This window comes from Drosophila santomea, chromosome 3L, assembly GCF_016746245.2.
Source record: "Drosophila santomea strain STO CAGO 1482 chromosome 3L, Prin_Dsan_1.1, whole genome shotgun sequence".
In the NCBI taxonomy this organism is placed as follows: Eukaryota; Metazoa; Arthropoda; class Insecta; order Diptera; family Drosophilidae; genus Drosophila; species Drosophila santomea.
The window spans coordinates 19,458,419-19,478,473 of NC_053018.2; the positions used below are offsets into that span (position 1 = coordinate 19,458,419).

The following is a 20,055-nucleotide window of genomic DNA, read 5'->3' on the forward strand; positions in this document are numbered from 1 at the left end:
TTGCAACAACCGAGGGAAAACTTTCTCCCAACAATTTGGCTGGCGGTTTTGGCAGACTCAATTTTTCTTGCCCCTGCCCAAAATTTGACCGTTTAGTCGTTGGACAAATAAATCAGACAAAAGTCTGCCCCAGAAATCACTTAAGCTGCCTGAGAATAGATAAAATTCAAAAAGCCCATGAACAGAACATAAACAAATTGTAAAAACAAATTTACACATTGAAGGAAACTTTTTCTGGCTAGTCCATCACATGAGGTGTCAGAAATATTGATTTCCAAACCAATAATTTGCTAAGCCAACTTAATACCAAGATTTAGTGGCTTTAAACAGCATACCCCACTGGCTAATGCGAGTTGTGGATATGGACTTGGCCTGATCTGGCGGATTGTAATGGCTTTGGCTGCCTTATAAGGTACCGAAAACAAAATCCATTTAAGCGGAGTGTCATAATATAAAACCTCGGAATGACTCACTGTTCGCCAGCCAAGCAGAAAACTACAAAAAAGTGATAAAATAAAATTCTCGCTTGCGAATTGTTCAAAGTACAACGATACAGATACTGATACATAATTAAACGCATACATTTTTAGTTGGTTGACTTTGCTTTCTTCTCGGTTTTGTTTACCCCCAGTATCCCACTCTTTTTCAGTTTAAATGGGCAACAACAAGAGTGAAATCCATTCATATGTGGAACATTAAAATGTACAATTTCCAAACACAGTAAACGAGTACAAATATTAAGAAAAAAAAAAACAAATCTGCAGTAAAACGTTGTGGGGCGTTTGCCAAGAATATCTTGCTGTCTATTTACTTGTGAAGCTGATAAAAATTCACTTTATTCACTTTGCTATTTATTTGCTTTGCACAAAGTGGCGACATCGCAGTCTGCATTCGGGTTAAAAGGGGGTTAAAAGTGTGTAAAAACAGGGGGGCTTGTTTGCTGAAGTGGCAAACAATACAACGCAAACTAGTTGACAAATACGGAGTTTTAACTGCACTTTCAAGTGCACTGGGATATATGTGGGCAATCAAGGGAAATTATGCAGAGAGCTCCCTTTCAATAGGGCACTATAATCTAAATACATGTAGAACTCAAACTCAAACTCTTTTAAGAGCTTACCATGGGGTCTAAAAAAATCAAGAAAAAAATGAAGCCACAAATTAATGACTTTTACCAAAAGTATTTAAATTATATATTTTAATATAGAAAATAAGATTTTTATTTTTTAACTCATTTGTAGCATTCAAATCTTTTTTCCGTCTTTTTCCGTCCAACTTGCAGTAAAAAACATAAAATAAACATCGCATCTTAAGCCCCTTTCTTGTGACAACTTTGTGTATGCAACTTGTAAATGCCATCGAACATGCCCTATGTTTTCCCCGACTCTAAGTCAGTTCAAATGTTTAGAAAGTTTGGTAACTTCGCTGTCCAACATTGTTGCAACCCAAGTTCCAGAGTCCTTCAACAAGTTATGGTTGCCATTCGATGATGGTTTACCCCTTGGAACCATTTTACAAACTATTCTATGGCACACGTATTCTCGTCTTTCTCGATAAACAGTGTAGAAGCAAAAATAGTTGTCGTTTATCGCACTTGGAAGATCTTCCCATTTTGCCACTTGTTTGCTCACTTGGCCGATAAATGTTTTTGCTGCGGCTATTAAAAAAATACGCCTAAATGAGTCGGGCCCATATAAATTGGGCGAAAAAATGGGAAACGGCTGCCAAGGCAAACAGCCGTAAAGTCATAATAATTGAATAATTAAAAACACACAATGAGTTAATTTTTGATAAAATCTCCCGCTACCGAGAGAGCAAAATTAATGGGAAGATAATAATTTTCATAGCCGAAAGAAAAGTAAACAGCACACACATGCAAGTAGTTTGTCATTGTCCAAACAGAGCGAAAAGGGAAAACAGATGGTAAAGTGGGGAAGGTGGCAAGAAAATACGAAAACATAATTGAAACTCACAACGGTTTTCATTAATTTTCCAGCTAGGGAAGCGGCTTTCACGGGGAGGGGGCGTAATGGCAATGTAGACATTAAGGCTAAACACAAACCATTTAATTCCCTGTTTTTTAATCATAATTAAGACGCGCTTCAACGTCACTCAAAGTCAGCTGCTGATGGTCCAGAGGATAACCCACTCTCTGCCAATGTTCCAGCGTTTGTTCTCCGCTTAATTTATGCTACATAATTCCCAGTTTGTCGTTGGCCCATTCTCTGTGCCTCGCATTTTATTTTTATTTTATTTTCAAATATTTCACATTGCACAGCAGCATTTTCGAAACACAAAGGGGTTATCAGTTTATGTGTATGCGTTTCAGAATGAAGAGGGGGAGTTTACACAGAGACAAATATCTATTATTTTAGATATGTATATATATTTTATTTAGAAACAATTATCGTTCATATAATAATAAGTAGGGATATATTTAATTTTTGTATTTATTTATCTTGTATTATCTTGAATTATCTATTCCGAAACATCAAAAACATTAATATTAACATTAAAATCAGCGTATACTGATTTCATATGCATTGGGTTAATATTTGTGTCATTACTAGTATATCTTATAAATTTTCCATGTCGAAAAAATATATTAAAAAACTCATGTAGATTTCAGTTGTTTTCTGGTGCACGAACAGGATTCAAAGTGAGCTGGCCGGCTTAGTGCAGCGCGTTTGATGTGGCCTGTGGGTATATGTTTCCTGTTTCGTTTTTACGGCTTTGTTGTGGGATTAATCTTTAATATTCCCCACCCCACCAGGTGTTACACCCTTTGAACCGGTGTCTCGTAAAAAGAGGGGCTTTCTTTTTTGTGTAAACAATTTGGCAGGGTAAGAATTTTATTTCCGCCCTGTCGTTTGCTATTTGAGTATCAGTAAATACAAAGGTTTACACAAGCGTTTTATATGAGAATATAAAAATAATGATTGAATGATTCTTAAGTAAATGATTTATTAGCCCACCATTATCAGGGTTCATTCACTAATGTTTCCGCTATATCGGGAATCTTTAGGATTCATTGGCAATGACAAGCGTAAAATGTAAAATCCCAAAAGTGCAGTGGTGAAAACATTTCTAAGGGAAAGTCACGCAATATGCAGCTGCAGCTGATGCATGCAACAAAAATGAACAAGCTGCAAAAACTGAGCTGCAACCACATAATGTGAACGAGCAAATGCCATGATTAGCAAGCATTTTGTGGGGAAATTAAAATAAATTGCTCCGTGGTAAATGTAAAAATGTGTTTGGCCAAAGCAAAAGCACACACACAAACACTTTCGCTATTTTGGTCGCCACCTGTCAACACACACACTAACGTATTTCACGCAAAAATTTACCTAACTCCTGGAATCTGATTCAATTCATTCGCGCGCTATATTCATTTTCAATTCTATTAAGTCCGTCGTTTGAACACATGCAATTAAAATTGAAACGCATTAAATAATAAATTATATTGTTGCCCCATTCCATCTTAATTCATCAATGTGGAAAGGGCATTTAAATTGACGCTAGAAGCAGAAACCGCCTGAAAGTAGGCAACGATTTCTGATGATCAGCCAGGTAAATTGCTCATACGCCGCATATGACCAAAGTGGTGAGGTGGCTTGCATGTTATTAACTATAAAATGTTATTTTGAGGTTCCAATTATTCATAAATGCATAAAGGACACATATAGGAATAAATATGAGCTTTTCTGGTTGGTTTATCATAACATTAAAATGAGATTTGATTTCCAAATTAGAAAATAAGTTCGATTTGTCTAAACTCTAATATTATATTTAGCATATTAGTTAACATATTTCGTTATTTTTAAATTAAAAGCTTTCAAGCACTTTTAAATTTCAATATAGTATTACATTCAAGTAATATATTCCAATAATACATAAGTAAAATATTCTATTTGTTGTCCTCCTTTACTCACATACTCTGGAAAAAAGTGTCAAGACTAATTAAGGCAACAACAAATATATTTAGCAGCAATCAGTCTCACGGCGATCGTAAAAAGTTTGTTTCATTGTTAGCTGCGACTTATCAAAGGCTCTTTCGCTGGCTACTCGTGCCGTGTAATTAATTAAAAAGGTCCGGTAAAGTTCACTCGCGGGAGTGTCCAATGTTTCTGCTTCCTCTCTGGTTGCTCCGTATTGTCGGTTGGTCATTAATTTATTTTTAGGAAGCGCATAATTGCCCGGTAACTGGGCCAGTAACTGGAACTGCAGGACAGTAAACGCTTATTCATAAGCGCGAGTGTCAGAGTGCAAGGATATGCAAGGTGCAACCTGGCAGCAGGATAAACAAGGGCAAGGAGCACTCGGATTGCAGGATCTGTGGTCCGTTTGTTTGCTCATCGCTCCCTTCGTCCAACATAAATCGGTGGCTTATGGCGACAGCGTGTGGCAAGCGACGTAAGGAGGAAAGGGCTCGGAGATCCAAAGAGCAAGCTGCAGGTCCTTCATTGCCACTTCAGTACCACTCCACTGCCCTTTTAGCAAGATGAGTAGTTGAGTCGCTGGGGCCGACAGGAATCAGAAACTTAATTCTTTTCAGCCGCATGATGCCGCAAACTGTTTCGCCCAAAACAAACAAGATAGCATCAGGACGATAAATACACGGGTGCAAAATGCATACCCACAAAAAAGGGATTTATGATTTTAGTCAGTATGTACGACTATTTATTTACCTGTAATGAAAGTTGCTTACCATTTGGAATCATTATTTTCTCCAATAATATTTATTTCATAGGGTTATCATCAAAAATCATATATATATTTTAAAACATCATTTAATTTGTACCCATTCAAGTGTTTGCTTTTCTATGTACCATACAAAGCGTTTTTAAGGTGCCACATAAATCGATGTGCCTGACATTTTGACCCAGCCCGCAAACTTTTTTTTTACAACTCAACTGCAGCATCAGCAAAACAAAAAAACGATCGTAGGAATATTTACACTCAATTTACTGCCATTGGCGATAAGTCCTTTGTCCGGCCAGCGAAATAGTCGACCCACTCACACATTTGAGTGGCGTTTTTGGGACCACATTCCCACAAGGGATATACGGATTTTAGTAGGAATGGGTATTGGACATTCACCTGCTGATGACTGTCACACACAGAATCCCCTCCTCCCCACCATTTTAAGCAGGATTCAGAAAAACTTGCCTTAAAGTTGGTTCCTCGTATGGTTACATGGCATTCCTGCCATCGAGGGCAATCCAAAAAGGGGGAACCCGTGTTAGACAGACCGGAAACTTGGCTAGCAGCGTCATAAACTGGTTACATTGTCAGGCGCGGGCAAAAAAAATACAACGAGAAATGAAATGAAAGGAGAGGAAATTGCTGGGATATCCTCACAAAACAGGATGCACATAACTCATAACAAGACCTATAACACATGTACATATATATAGTATATATTCGCAGTCCGATAAATATTCAAGGAGGGCAATAAAGCATGCTCTGCATATGGGGATCATGCGGATATCTGCCATATTTTAAGTATGACGAATTGCCATCCTCACGCTTGCCTACGGACTAACAGACACCCAGTACGAGATAGCGGTTAAATGCATACTCTTTAACGGCATTAAATTGGGTTTTATGACTCAATAATAAAAGCTGTGCCCAAGGACCCGCCAGGACATTCTGCCCACATCTTGCATCCAATTGCGGAACCGGCAAACCACAGACAGCATGCCAAGTGGCCGCGAGTTGCACGCACTGATTGAATTTGCCTGGGTGTTGCATGCTTCAAGTGGCTTTCAGTTTCAATGGTGGAGCACATGAAAAAATCGGGCCTTCTCTAATAATATTCTAACATTTTTTAGACACTACCAACCCTTATGAAACTAAGTGCTATTTAAGCTTGATTAATATAGGGTGTTTTTTTTAGAGGTATAGAACTTTAAATTGCAATAAAACAACGATGGATTATTCGATTGACATGAATTTTATTGACATGAAAGATAATCTTGTGGCATTACATTTTAAATATGATTTCTGGCATATGACCGCCACGGCTGGCTCGGATGTAGTCCAATCTGGACGTCCAATTTGCAATGACTTTTTCCAACATTTGGCCGTATATCGGCAATAACACGGCGAATGTTGTCTTCCAAATGGTTTAGCGTTTGTGCTTATCCGCATAGACCAATGACTTTACATAGCCCACAAAAAGTAGTCTAGCGGTGTTAAATCACAAGATCTTGGAGGCTTATGAAAAATCGGAACAACAGCAATCTCGTTTGGCCCATTCGACGAATCTACGCCTTGCTGATGATCGTTTGTTTCAATTCTTGCACGAGTTGGATTTTGTAAGCACGCATGACGAATAACTGAAATATATACATTTATCCATTGAAATAAAATATATTAAAAAAAATAATATAATTATTTTGTAAACAAAATTCTGCAGATTGTTATTCGCCGGTGGTTGCTTGATTTCCGTTTTTTATTGTTCTATACCATATTTTTTAAATGATTGATACATTTTTAATCGTTAATTTTTCCCTGTGCCCCAATTGCTATGGAAATGGGCAGGACATAAAAAACAGCCAACAGCACGACAAATGCCCCTGACTGCTTCTCCCGACATGTCCTGCCGCTCTTCCCCTGATCGTCCTACTTCGCATCCTGCTCCTTCTGGGCATGGCACACATGTTAAGGCAAAACATTTGACATTTCTAGTGTTTGCCTTATGTGGAGGAGCACCAAAAGCGGACACTCACACCAAAAGGCGACAGTTTAAATGGCAAAGCAGGAGTGAAAAACACACACAAGCCAATATGCACCGATTTCGCCATTCCCTGGCTTATTTTCATTGTCGAGATGACACTGGTGCTTTGGGCTTCGTTTGCACAGGAATAACACAACTGATTTTAAAGGGGTAGAATTTCGAATTTTAGTTAATATCAGAAGGCAACAGAAGCTCATATACGAGTCCATAACAATAGTGAGCATTAACCTATGTTGGTGTTTCTCTAAGTATCTATCTTTATTGTCTACGAAGAAGAGTGTACAACCTTCCATGCCAAGTCAGTTTCGTACTACAGTTCCTTTGTTTCCTTTGGTTTCTTTTTTATGCCACTTACTGTGCACACTTTTGCACTTGTCGCCATTCCCTATATAGACGTACTATATACGTATGTGTTACTTTATAGACCCGATGACGTGTAGTGTTCACCACTCCGTCGCACCCATGCCCACTTGAAATCTGTCAACTGCAACTATTTATTAAATTATATACTGCCATTGTCAAATGTGAATGACTCGTGGAGGGTGTTGTAGAATGTATGAGGGAGAAGAGGGTGTTATTTCCGTTTTGCAGCGAAATAATTTAAGATGTTAAGATTCTCGAGTTTATTAAGAATGACAAATGTGATATTCCGCATTCTGCTTACAGATATTGGAATCGAAATCGGGAGCAGATTCCCCTGCGAATTCTTCGGCACCAAGAAACACACGCTAGTCATCAACGGAAATTGGCTGCTGGCTCGTTCCCTACCATCTATGGCAGCATTAGGCAAATCGACAACAGCTTAAATCACTTTGAGTTGGCTTTAAGCCCGACACCGGCAAAAGAACCTGCTGTCAAGCTCAAGGATTCCGTAGTGCCGCTGCCGTTGGCAGTTAAAACTCTCACTTGACGAGAGCAGCAGCATCGTTGAGCGGCAATAAAGTAGAAAACCAAGCATAGCAGTAGACAGAATCCTCCGCCACAATGGACGTGGAACTCGAGGAGGAGGAGGAGCGCATTTGCCTCAGGTGAGTGTTGACAGTTTGGCCTGGAGTGTGGCACAATGTTGGGGCTTAAAGGTTGTTAGTGGTCTCGATGGCGATTCCATTGAAGGCTCGATTTGCATTCGTTTGCCCCTGAAAAATGTAACAAACAAGTAAAAGTAATTGAAAGGTAATAAAAGAACACAAGAAAAATCAATTATTCCTTCAGCGAATAATAAGAAAAGTTGTCCCTGAATTCAAATAAAAGCATTTATACATTTAATCTTACATATGTAGCGATATAACTTATACTAACTGTATAAGATACAATATTAAAATACTTTAATTTTATATTATAAAAATTCAATATTTGGAACCTAAAAAAGTTCGACTGTATTTAGTTTACTACCGATAATGGATCCCACAGCGGCGCCAATTTCGCCCTGCTTCTATTTATGTTACAATAATCAATTAAATGGGTCTGCCCCGAGAAATGTGTCGCATTTGCTGTCGACTGGAATTGCAGCCGATGAAAGCCTGGGACAAAAGGCGACAATAGCAACAATGCCACTGGTATTCAATGTCAATCTCATATTTCAATTATGCTTTATGGCAACAGACGTCGCGTCTGACAAAGATGCTGTCTTCACTCAAGTTCTAAGCTCAATAGACTCGTTTAAGGGGAAAAAACCTTTAAACGACTCCAAATGAATGTGTGAAATATGCCAGAAAATGTGAGCAGATCAAACATTATTTTTCTACATTCAAGTGCTGGGAAATTGCACATACGCCACGTGGCCACGGACAATTCACTTCGGAAAAACAAACGACACAAAGGACCGCTCGCACGTGAAATAATCGAATTATGCCATTTTAATATAATAACCCACAGACAATCAACTTTTCGATTTCGTTTTGAATACATTTTGTTCAAAAGGGTGGAACTTCCCCAAGAATTACAGAGAGTAAGTACTTATAAATGAGGACCTTTTTCGCTTGAAAGTTATATTAACTGGCCATAAATTTAACATTTTTTCCCGTTTCCTGTCGAACTTGGTAATTCAACCTCGGATAGCAGCAGCTGTAGATGTCAGGACGACTTGAAGCGTTTGCTTAATGCCATGCAAATTTCTTTTTCTATGCAAATTTTCTTTTCACTCGTAGTAAACAAAGGCAGGCATCGAAAGGTGGGGCAAATTCTGTAGCAGGCGACAGTGCAGAAACTAGGTAAAGGCAACCGAATCTTCCATAAAATGTGAATTTTAATGACAAACAACAATGACACAGGAAGGGGGGTTTTCGCGAAAAGGAGAAAAAACTGAAAGGAAAAGTGGAAATTACACAGTGCGACTTTTAATGGGAGGAAAAGTTTTGCTGCATCAGGACTTAAGCTAATTAGTAAGCCATAAACATAAATAGCCATGTCCTGACAACTTTTACGAGTCTGCGAGATTTCTTTGGCAAATGTCAAGAGTACTTGGGCATGCCATATTCGAGGGATTTAAGGTTTGGGTTTCTCCCAGGCGATTTGTCAAATTTAATAGACTTAACATTCTTGCCAGCTTGATTGCTGCCCTATAAACTGGCCACTTACACGGCTTATTGCCTTTTTCTTAATGCCTCAGAAGCTGCTCCTGATTGCTTTTGATTTTTAAGTGTGTTTACCCAAATCAGTGGCAGCCGTCAAATAAGGCACTTTGATTCGAACCGCAAAGCGGAAAAAAGGACATCAAAGCAGTGGCCCTGGCTTAGTGCAATTTCTGCATAATAATGCTTAACAAGAAGGAACGAGCGCAAATCGAATAATAATGGAATTTTTATAGAACCGCCAAGAGGTCCCAGCTGATGTGTTCGGGCCCACAATGGAAGAATTATTTGCAGTCCAATTCAGATTGATACCCAAACATGTCCGACTTTCTTTTGTCCCTTCTGATTTAAAGTACACTGAACGCCAAGATATCGGATATCGTTACTATAAAAACTAGAAAGTTGAGATGAAGCATTCATATTTTAGAAACGTTGGCGGATTTTCGTTTCTGTAGATTTTCACGACTGCAAACCGCCTAAAATTGTCAGGCCCAAACTATTACTTATTGTTTGATTTCATTTTAGGATTCAGAAATTTTTAATTTCTTCATCTCATTGTCACTAGTAATAGGTAACAGGTAATGTGTATTGCCATATAATAATATCTTTTTTCGGTGTAGGAGGAAGATTCTCTTACCATGTCCTTTGTCCCTTTTACTGGTTTCGTTACTCCTTTAATTTTATCTGACCCAAACTGAGCCGCTGAGTAATTTTTCTATTTTCTGCTTTGTTGCTCGCCTTCAATTGCACACCCATGTTGACCAATGTGGACATTAACCCAAATCCAACACACTCACATACCCACAGAAGTGTGTATGTATGAATGTATATAGGTGAATGGTTGTCTGCCTGGAAGAAGCGTCTTTTATGGGCCAAGACTCTTAGCCAAATGAAGTTGCCAAAGACATGGCCATATCCATGACAGAAATGGCAGATGTCTTTGCGGCGAATTGGCCACCTGCTGCGTTTGTATTGGCCTTCTGAGCTGTCATTCTGATTATTGCCATTTCCCGACCTGTGCCGGATATTAATTATCAATCAAATTATGCTCATGTCATGCCGTAATTTATTAAATGATAGGGGCAATTTAGGGGAAAAGTTATTAAATAACATGGTTTTACTTCGATATTTTTAACCAGTTATATAAACTGTTTTTTTGTAATGAAATTAAAATGTAAATATATTTTAACATTTATGAAAATGACTCTCTAATAGGTAAGTTGTGATTTATAAAAATCGTGTACCTTTTGGTGATATCCAAAGCTTATTCTTATGCTATGGTCAGTCATATAAATATGAATTTCCTGCTGAGAAATACTTCTCAAATTCAAACTAATTATCTTTAAATATTTGGCGCACTCTCATACATCGGCTAACGCAGTAGGAAGTGCTTTCGCACCAGTTGGCCGACAGCCACGCCCCCTACGACAGTCTGGCCCCACCCACTTTCGGAAGGGCTTAATCGCTTGATAAATAAACTAAGCAGCTGGCCAGACATGGCCAGCGTGGTTGTTGTAGCTGGTGTTGTTGTTACCATATCGATGATGGCTCAACCTTGCCAAGTAGTTGGTGGCATTAGTTGGGTTGTAGTTGATGGTGGCACCGGGGCATGACAATAATGCATGAGAACCGCCCGTTGCGGCCCTCGGGTTAAGCATAAATATGTCAAGTGTTAATTGCTGCCACTTAACGCAGAGCACAAACTCAAATACAACCGCAGAGGCACACATACACTGTAAAAAAGGATTCGAAATAAATATGTAATTATATGTTGAACAATTGTGTAAAATATTTTAGTCATATGTAGTCATTTTATAAATAAAGAAAAGGGATAACGATGTAGTTCTACTCGCGTAGTGAGAGTGCGGGTAGAAATTCGTGACTTTTTCGTTGCATTACGGAAATATGTTTACTTACATGTGATAAATACGTAATGTAATATTACGTATACTCGTAAAATTACAAAGCAATATTTTCTAGAATTTTATAGACGGAGCAAACTATAATTTTTTTTTCAGGTGCACACACACATAGCAAAGACGTGTAAATATGACTTTAATCTACTTAGCTTAGCAGCTGCCTCCTTAAACCCCCAGTTTCCACTCCCTCTACTGAGTCTGCGACTCGAAAGTAACAGCGCCGAAAGCAAACACGCCCACAAACACACACACGCCCACACACACACATAAACATACCAACACACGCACTTGTTACACACCCAATAATGTGCTTTAACAAGTTTCTTATGGCCATAAATTCAACAAGCCAACAAAAGCTCATAAAAAGGACTGACTAGGACAGCCCCCTCACCTTTCCTCCTTGGATATCCCAGCCCTTTTGGGCCAAAAGGGGGGAATGGTTGGTTGCCTGGAATGGTTGATTGGGCCTTGAAACTATCCCCACTGTTTGTCTATATAAATAATAGCCAGCATTGCAGACATGCCTTTGACATTTTATATCTGACATTTTATATCTGACTTTCGTCCTTTAAAAACGCACCTCGAAATCTTGCCAGGAAATTGGCGAAAATAAGGGGAATAATGTTTCGTTTTTACAAAAAATAACTCTGAACAGTTATTAGAAAATTTCAAATGTTTTTGTGCTGGGGACACTTCAATTAAAATGGCTTTCACTTGCCCCAAGCTAAACATGAAATTTAATTGAAATGCCAGACCTAAATATGTGCAAATCTAAAACGTTCCAAAGATGACGTTTTACTTGGATTGACTTTCCATTATCCATATTTTAAAAATGTTTGTATCAACGAATCATACTTTGAAGCCATTGAAATTTAGTCATACAACTCATATACTTCGATATGTGTGTTTGTGTCAAGGCTGTAATGCTTAATAACTCGGAAAATTAACCTTAGTCCTGCCGAACATTTAGCCAGAAAAAGCTTTTTAACATTTGGGAACCCATCATAATTATCATTATCGTTTATCGCGGGCAAGTCGACGCAGCGAACTCTAGTCAATTACCATATCAGCCACATTGTTGACCAAAACTGATTTCACTTGGTGTCACCGCGAGAGAAAAAAGAGAAAAATATGGTTAATATGGAGAGTACCCACCCAACCCAAAATCAGAATTGCGCTCGACAGTATCATATTATATCCCGGCGATTGGCGATGGCGATGGCGATTTTTTCTCGCTCAGTTGTTAAACGCCAGTCCGATGTGAAAGACGCGAAAAAACAATAGTTTACCGAAGCTAGCCGCTGGCGGCAGAAAAAAAAAATAAAATAATAATAATAATAATAAGTAAAACCTGTTGAGCAGTCGCACCTAGCATATGTCAGTAAATCTACACGGTATAGATCAACATTTGCATGGCTCATGACGCCAGGCCGAGAAACACGGTGAAGAGTGCCAAGTTCCTTGGGTGAATCACGGAATAGGTTCCATATTTGCATATTCGAACCTGACAATGATGGGCGAGGAGAACCCAGCCCCGCGTTCGATTTATCGATTTTGTATTTTGAATATTGTTGCGCCATTATCAACACATTTATATACGCGATAATTATATTAGAAGTTTATCTCGAACACATCCATCCGCTGGCGATAAACTCCACTCGATTCAACCGGATTTCGGTTCAGTCGCTCGCTTTTCCCTGCGGAATTACTCATCGAAAAGTAGTGCAACCGGAGTGACAATGTGTTAATCAGTGAAACAGAACATAATCCGGGGCGATCGGGCATGTGATACCCTCTTTTATTGGACCAAACATCTTACAGGTGCGTTAACAAAAAGTAGCATCTGCGGAGATGCTAAATGCTCAATGGTTGGTTGATTTTCTGCTAAGGTGCTAAAATCCGCAACTTTACAGCCCGAGAATTACATTCAATCCGTGTATCGCTATGCAAAGTGATGTTAGAATTGATTGTTTTTTACGCATGGCGGAATATTCCATCTGATGTGGGTGCCAATATAAATATATATATGTCAGGGGTTTTCCTTGTTTCTTGTTGTTTAAAAAGGCATATACTTTGCATAACTACCCTTCTCTTTGCAGCTGGCAGAAGAGATTAGGAAGGTGTATTGATAGGGAGATAGTGTTGCACATTGGCTAGGCAGGTAAATAAGGTAAATACAATCCACGCTGTCTGGTAAAACAGTCCAAAAATACATCAGGTTCTTTGGCCAGATAAGACCTGCCATCAATCTAATAATAACGGCCATGTAACCAATGAATGTATCACATTAAGAGCGTGTCGTTTCCATTAAAGAGGTGTATTAATTAAACGGGTCAATACATTAAAGGCGACTAAAATAATAGCTTATTTACAATAGTTTATAGTTTTACAAAATATTTATAGAAATTATCGAAAATAACTACTTTAGGCTTTAAGGCTATAAGGCTTTCCAACATGCCGTACTTGACCCCTCACTTATCGGTATTCCGTATATCGTCCCTTTGCTAGGATTTAAATTCACTTCCCTGAAAAGTGTGCTACTTTTGCGATAAAATGGGTGTGTGTCTATATGTACGCATACCTGCACGTTCATTGGTGCACTCGTGAGTGTGAGTGTCTCCCTGCTAATTTGAATAATGACAAAGACATCAACGCGCCATATTCCACTGCCTTCGTGCTGACTTGCTTTGCCATTTTGCGTTTCCGCTGCGGCACCGGGAATTAAACATCAAAATTGCTGATATAAAGCATATTGAAATGTATTTACAAAGGTATACATATATACATATGTATATCCGGTCTGTTATCAGCTGAAACATAAACAACAACTCCAGACAACATAAAATTATTCAGAAGCCTTCAGACATCGAGGGGTGACAAAGACATTTGAAGGCTGTTACTGCCAGATTCTTGATGCATAAATTACTGAAATCAAAGAATTATTTAAATGCCACAAATCGTGTAATTTTATTACGGAAATTTTAAATTTTCATCCTAATGCAATTGCAATAAATAATACTCAGATGAATATGGCTTCAGTTGAAAGCTTCTACACAACAACTACAATTCTGATTAAAAGTTCTGACAGCAATATTCAGAATTGTAATTATCTCTTTTAGACAAATAGTTTAAATCATTCAAATGTTATTACGTATGGCCATTTAATTTTCTTAATTTATACATTGACTGCCTATTTCACATTGAAGCCAACAAAGAGCGACTCAAAGACGAATGAGTGTTGTACAAAGACTTTCACTTATTGGTAATTATTGTTAGTTTTAGGCGAAAATGAGGACCCCCATAGAGGCGTTAACTAATTAAAATTTCATACAATGTCCTTCATTTGAACTTAAATCAGCTGCTTTACTACGTCAATAAATAATTTAAATGAAAAATAATTTAAATAAAAAATACAGATTTTACACTTTAATTTAAAGATCTTAAAAGAAAAGTGGCTTACGCAAATGACAGTAATAAATATGTACATGTACATATGACCATTATTAAGGCCGTATATCGATTTTAGTCAGAGTAAAATATATAAAGTATAGAGACGGGTTTCTTATTCAGAATCTATTGGCATATATACACCTTTTTTTAAATAAATTCTGCAAGGTATATAAGATTCGGCTTGTTTCCCTCTTGTTACGCTTCTATTCGCATTACCGAATGCATACAATCTTATGGCGGTACCCAAACTTCAAAGGAAAGATTGAAATTGAAAGTAGAAAATTGACGTGCACTGTAAGCATAAAGTTGATTTTAATTAAATATAAATGTTGTAACATTATAGTTGTACAATTCTAATAAAAATTAGGTAAACAGTTCGGAATATTTTTTCGAATACTAAAATACTTCAAAATTTGGTTAATATGTAAATAATTCAACTTTCTTTCCTGTCCAGGACCGCGGAGGAGGGACAGTTGGCCAACATGGATGACGACAAGCTGGTTTCGGACGAGGTGCACCTGCGCCAGTTAAGTGCGACTCCCTCGTCGGCGTTTTCGCTGCAACACAGTCGGGAAAGCAACACGAAAGAGGAGGCGCCACCAGAAGGCGGCTCCATGGGCGGGAATTCAGCTGCTCCGGGAGAGGGGGGGGACCCCGATGAGAGGGTGGTGCTGCGCCGGGCGGTGGACAAGGGAGCCGTCGCCTTGGCGCAAATCGACGACCTAAAGCTAGAGGGGGATGACGACGAAGAGGCGGAGGAGAATGGGGGTGGGGTTGATGGACTGGGTGTAAGTAATCCTGCTGCGCAGACCACAGATGACGAGCAGATTACGGTCAGCGGAACTGGAGCAGCGGCCACATCCTCGGTAGCAGCAGATGGCGCGTCCTCCGAGGTAAGTCAATGTGCGCCCACGCACTTAGGACTAATTAAAGCCAAGCTAAAACCAAAAACAGCAGGATGCAGCCAGCACAGCGATGGCCACTCCGGACATGTCGAAAATACCCCGACTTCCCGGCGACGGTGCCCAAATGGAGGACACTGGCACTGGCGACCTGCCGCCATCGCTGCGTGCCTCCACCACATCAATTTTGTCCAATTTGCGCAAGAAACAGCAGGGCGGCCCTCTGCGCGGGGGCGTGGTCAAGCAGACGCCTCTGCGGGTGCAGTCCGTCCGGATTGTGGAGGCCAAGCGGGCCTACGGACCCAAGCGCCGCACTGAGAGCTGCAGCATCTTTGGCAACAGCAATTTCGGTAAGCGGAAGGGAAAAGCTAATAATCCAGTTGGGTTTGCCGACTTTGCGAGGGTACTTCTAGAAAGCCACATAACTAGCTCACTTAGTTGCTTATAAGACCACTTTCTTCCTTGTTAATTAGTTGATGGTGGTGGATGTACACCACTTTGTTTGGTTTAAATATTTGTTTCATTATTTGGCCAAAATGACTTGGTATTAGAAGTCTTATTGTACTGTTTATAAATATTCTTATTTGTCATGATCCTTTAAAGAAAACGATTTGGAATCCGGAAACTCCCTAGCCAGCATTGCTGGCCAATCGCAGCGTCCTTTAAACAACGAGATGTATTCCGCCTTTAAGAGTGGCAACGTGGTCAAAGGAATCCTGTGTCCTTCGCTGACCAACTCCTTTAAGCAGAGCTCTCTGGAACGATCCTACCTGACCTACACGCATCGTCAGCGCCAGAAATCGCTTATCATTGTGAACGTAGTTGACTTTGTTCTAAAAATTGTTTTGGCTTTTGTCTGGATAATGCGGCGAAGTAAACTGGGGCCCATTGAAAGCGACAATGGAACGGTGAGTGGAATATTCGTTTAATTGAAATAACTTTAGGTGTTACTTAAAAAGTAAGCTAATTACCTAATTATACACGTTACTCGTAGAGCATAAGGGTATTCTAGATTCGTTGAAAAGCATGTAACAGACAGAAGGAAGCGTTTCCGACCATATAAAGTATATATATTCTTGATCAGGATCAATGGCCGAGTTGATCTGGCCATGTCCGCCTGTCCGTCCGTCTGTCCGTCTGTCTGTCCGTCCGTATGAACGTCGGGATCTCAGAATCTATTGAAGCTAGAGAAGTGAGATTAATCATGCAGACTCCAGAGATTAGACGCAGCGCAAGTTGGTTGACACATGCTGCCACGCCCACTCTAACGCTTACAAGCCGCCCAAAGCTGCCACGCCCACACATTAGAAATATGTTTGGATATTTTATCCTCTTTTTTGTTCCTCCTTTTAATTTAAGCAGTTTATTGGCTTCTCATACATTTGCAATTTGCTTTCAGAGCATGGCGACGGCCATCACTTGGTCCGTTTGCTGTGGGATTGCGAACATGGCCATCTGCTTTTTGGGCTACTGGCGCTGCTTTGCCAACAACTATTTGCACTGGGCGGCGGTCTGCACATGGGTGCTCTTCAACATCCAGGGTGAGTGGGTCGTAAATCATGCGTCACCTGCAGGGACCGTCAAAAGGACTAATCCTTTTTGGGCGACCCCTGCGGGATGAGTCGTAAATGCTGTACAGCGTAGAAGTGATTTTCCAACTCTCGCGATTTGCAGGATTCGTTGGCCAAGGCGTGGGATTTGCGGATCGCGAGTACCTGGTTTGGTACATCCTGTTCGTCATCTTCGTGCCGTATGCGATGCTGCCACTTCCTCTAAAGTGGTGTGTTGTGGGCGGAACCATCACGGCCAGCTGTCACCTGGCCGTAATTACCATCATCAAACTGCAGCACGGCAATGTAATTGGCCTTCCAACGGAATTGAAATTGTTTTGCTACTTTAGCCTAAAGTCTCTGCCATTTTTTTCCAGCAGGCCACCATAAATGCCCAGTGCGTCCTTTTCCAGATCTTTGCCAACTTCATTCTCTATACGGCCATCAACGTGGCTGGTATGTACACAAAGTATCTCACGGATCGCGGACAACGACTGGCATTCATAGAAACCCACAAGGCGATGGAGCACAAAAAAGAATCGGAGAAGGAGCTCCAGCGCACTCAAAAACTGTTGGATTCAAGTGAGTAAATGATTAAAACAAAAATTATGTTTTAATTATAAATATAATCACAAAGTTAAAACAAAATTCAATTTGTCAACATTCACTTACTTTTTGATATATAAAATTAAGTTTAAAGTTGCAGCTCATGAGCACTGCTATTTTTATGAACACAGCTGTATATGTATTTATTATTACATTTTAATTTACACTTTTTAATTTTTACTAAAAGGCGACTACTAACTAATACATAGATACACAAAGAAATGAAAATCGATCTCAACGAGTGATTTTCTGATCAAAAGACACGCACAAATACCAATTAATTAGTAAAAATTTAATAAAGTCTTATGCAAGGAATTTTTCCTCTAATGATATGCCCTGCTGCGCACTATAAATTATTCGTCTTAAATGTCTGATTGATATTAGCTGCATTCCTTTTGAGATTTTATTGCTGTTTACTCAAACTGAAACTTCAAATGCGCGAATGTCCTTCTTAACAAGTGGAAAGCGCTATTTCGAAGGACTCCCAAGTACAGTTTTGTATAAAGAGAGCAGGTAGGAGAAACCTCAGCCTTTCTCGGTAATTTCTTGTTGCCTGACAACTGCAGGCAGTTGGTGATGCTTTTTGCCTCCAGTGTGCGGGTCCTTGAGCGAATATATATTGCGTTTGGCTCGTGTTCAAGTTGGTGCTAGCCCCCTCCGTAACATTCCACTCCCTTTTTCGCAGTTCTGCCCAACATTGTGAACAATCAAATTCGCAGCGAAATGTACAAGGGCACAGACCCCACGGTGGAGACGCAGTTCAACAAATTGTACGTTTATCCCATGGACAATGTGAGCATTTTGTTCGCCGACATTAAGGTAGGTGCATAAAATACCCTGAGAGGTTTACAGTGTGAATTTGGACGCCTTTACTTGTCCTTCCCCCCAGGGATTCACCGAGTTGGCCAGCAAAACATCGGCCCAGCAGCTGGTGAAAATCTTAAACGACCTGTTCGCCCGCTTCGATCGCATTGCGGAGGTGAGTTGTATGAAAAAATATATTTCAACCTAAGATGCAAGATGCAGTTAAGAAAAATAAACAGTTTATAATAATATTATATAGTAATGGCTAAAGTAAATATATTTATATAATCAAAAAGAAGGCACTTAAGAAGTATTTAATACACATTCTTTTTCAACTAAAATATTTTTTTATGCACAAATTGTCTTCGTGGTTCACGAAAAGTTCTACCTATTCCAAAGTCAAAATAGGAAAGAAATTAGTTTTGATTGATAATTAAAGAAATTAAACACATTTAAACAAATTTCTTGGTACAAATTCACTAAACGTAAGCAGCGATTATAAACATTTAGCTTTAAAATGATATTCAAACATTTTCTTTGGTGTCTGGCATTCGGTGAATGCTTTTCCGCCCTTTTTCCTTTAAGGACAACCACTGTCTGCGTGTGAAGCTGCTGGGCGATTGCTACTATTGTGTGTCGCAGTTCGAGAGCGACAACTGGAAGACGCGGCCGGATCACGCGGTGTGCAGCGTGGAAACTGGCCTCCACATGATAAAGGCCATTAAGGATGTGCGCCTGCATACGCACGTAAGTGGAATCGAATCGAATCGATGCGAATCGGAATCGAATCAAATCGAACCGATGCGGTGCGGTGCGGACGCGATAAAGTGTGGCCCTCACAAAGTTATTTAAATAATTTAAAAAGCAAAATGGTGCAATGAAAAGAGGTGAAGGCATTTAAGGTGTAGCACACTAGAGGGCTGGGTTGGAAATAAAATCACTTGTATCCCTTAAATAAAACTTTTCTCAACTAGGACATGTGTGCTAACAAACATGTGTTGCAAATTGAAACTAGAATTAAAGATCTACATTTTTGTGAAATTAGCACGCAGACAACATATGTATCAATATTTGCACAATTTCATTTTAATCTTTTTTTGGGTCCTTTCACATTTTTATATAAATTCTTCTCGAAATCGACAACGAACAAATACTAGTTCCCCACGAGCTGCATTAAACGCAAACCGACTGACATCTGTTGAGGTCCGATTGGTCGGCGGCACCATTGAAATATTTAAGATCCATTTTAAATGTGTTTCTCCCAAAGTAAAGGGGTATACGATATTCGTTGAAAAGTGCGCAACAGTTAGATATACCATCATCCATATCATCCATGTCCGTCCCAAACTGTCCCGAAATAATATTAGATTGTTTATGTTTTATTATTTGTTTTGCCAATTTCTATGATATGAGAATCTGGATTCTGTAACGGGTAGCTGATAGTCGAGGAAATCAACTATAGTGCTTTAGTTCTTTTGTTCAGTTTCAACCGCTTGGCATTCCCCTATT

General features: G+C 39.5%; 1 protein-coding gene across 3 annotated transcripts in view; it reads left to right on the forward strand.

The window, feature by feature from the left end:
* LOC120448724 (adenylyl cyclase 78C) overlaps window positions 1-20,055 on the forward strand; it is a 30,543-nt gene that overhangs the window by 3,590 nt on the left and 6,898 nt on the right. The window contains exons 2-11 of one of the 3 annotated variants that reach the window (XM_039630896.2): window positions 7,412-7,773; window positions 15,139-15,577; window positions 15,642-15,936; window positions 16,190-16,494; window positions 16,986-17,127; window positions 17,261-17,442; window positions 17,517-17,718; window positions 18,428-18,561; window positions 18,632-18,721; window positions 19,132-19,293. In XM_039630896.2, coding sequence (XP_039486830.1) covers window positions 7,730-7,773; window positions 15,139-15,577; window positions 15,642-15,936; window positions 16,190-16,494; window positions 16,986-17,127; window positions 17,261-17,442; window positions 17,517-17,718; window positions 18,428-18,561; window positions 18,632-18,721; window positions 19,132-19,293 — 1,995 coding nt within the window. In that variant the 5' untranslated portion in view covers window positions 7,412-7,729. Of the gene's footprint in view, window positions 1-7,411; window positions 7,774-15,138; window positions 15,578-15,638; window positions 15,937-16,189; window positions 16,495-16,985; window positions 17,128-17,260; window positions 17,443-17,513; window positions 17,719-18,427; window positions 18,562-18,631; window positions 18,722-19,131; window positions 19,294-20,055 lie in introns of all 3 variants that reach the window. The other 2 variants (XM_039630894.1, XM_039630895.2) reach the window with 2 other exon arrangements.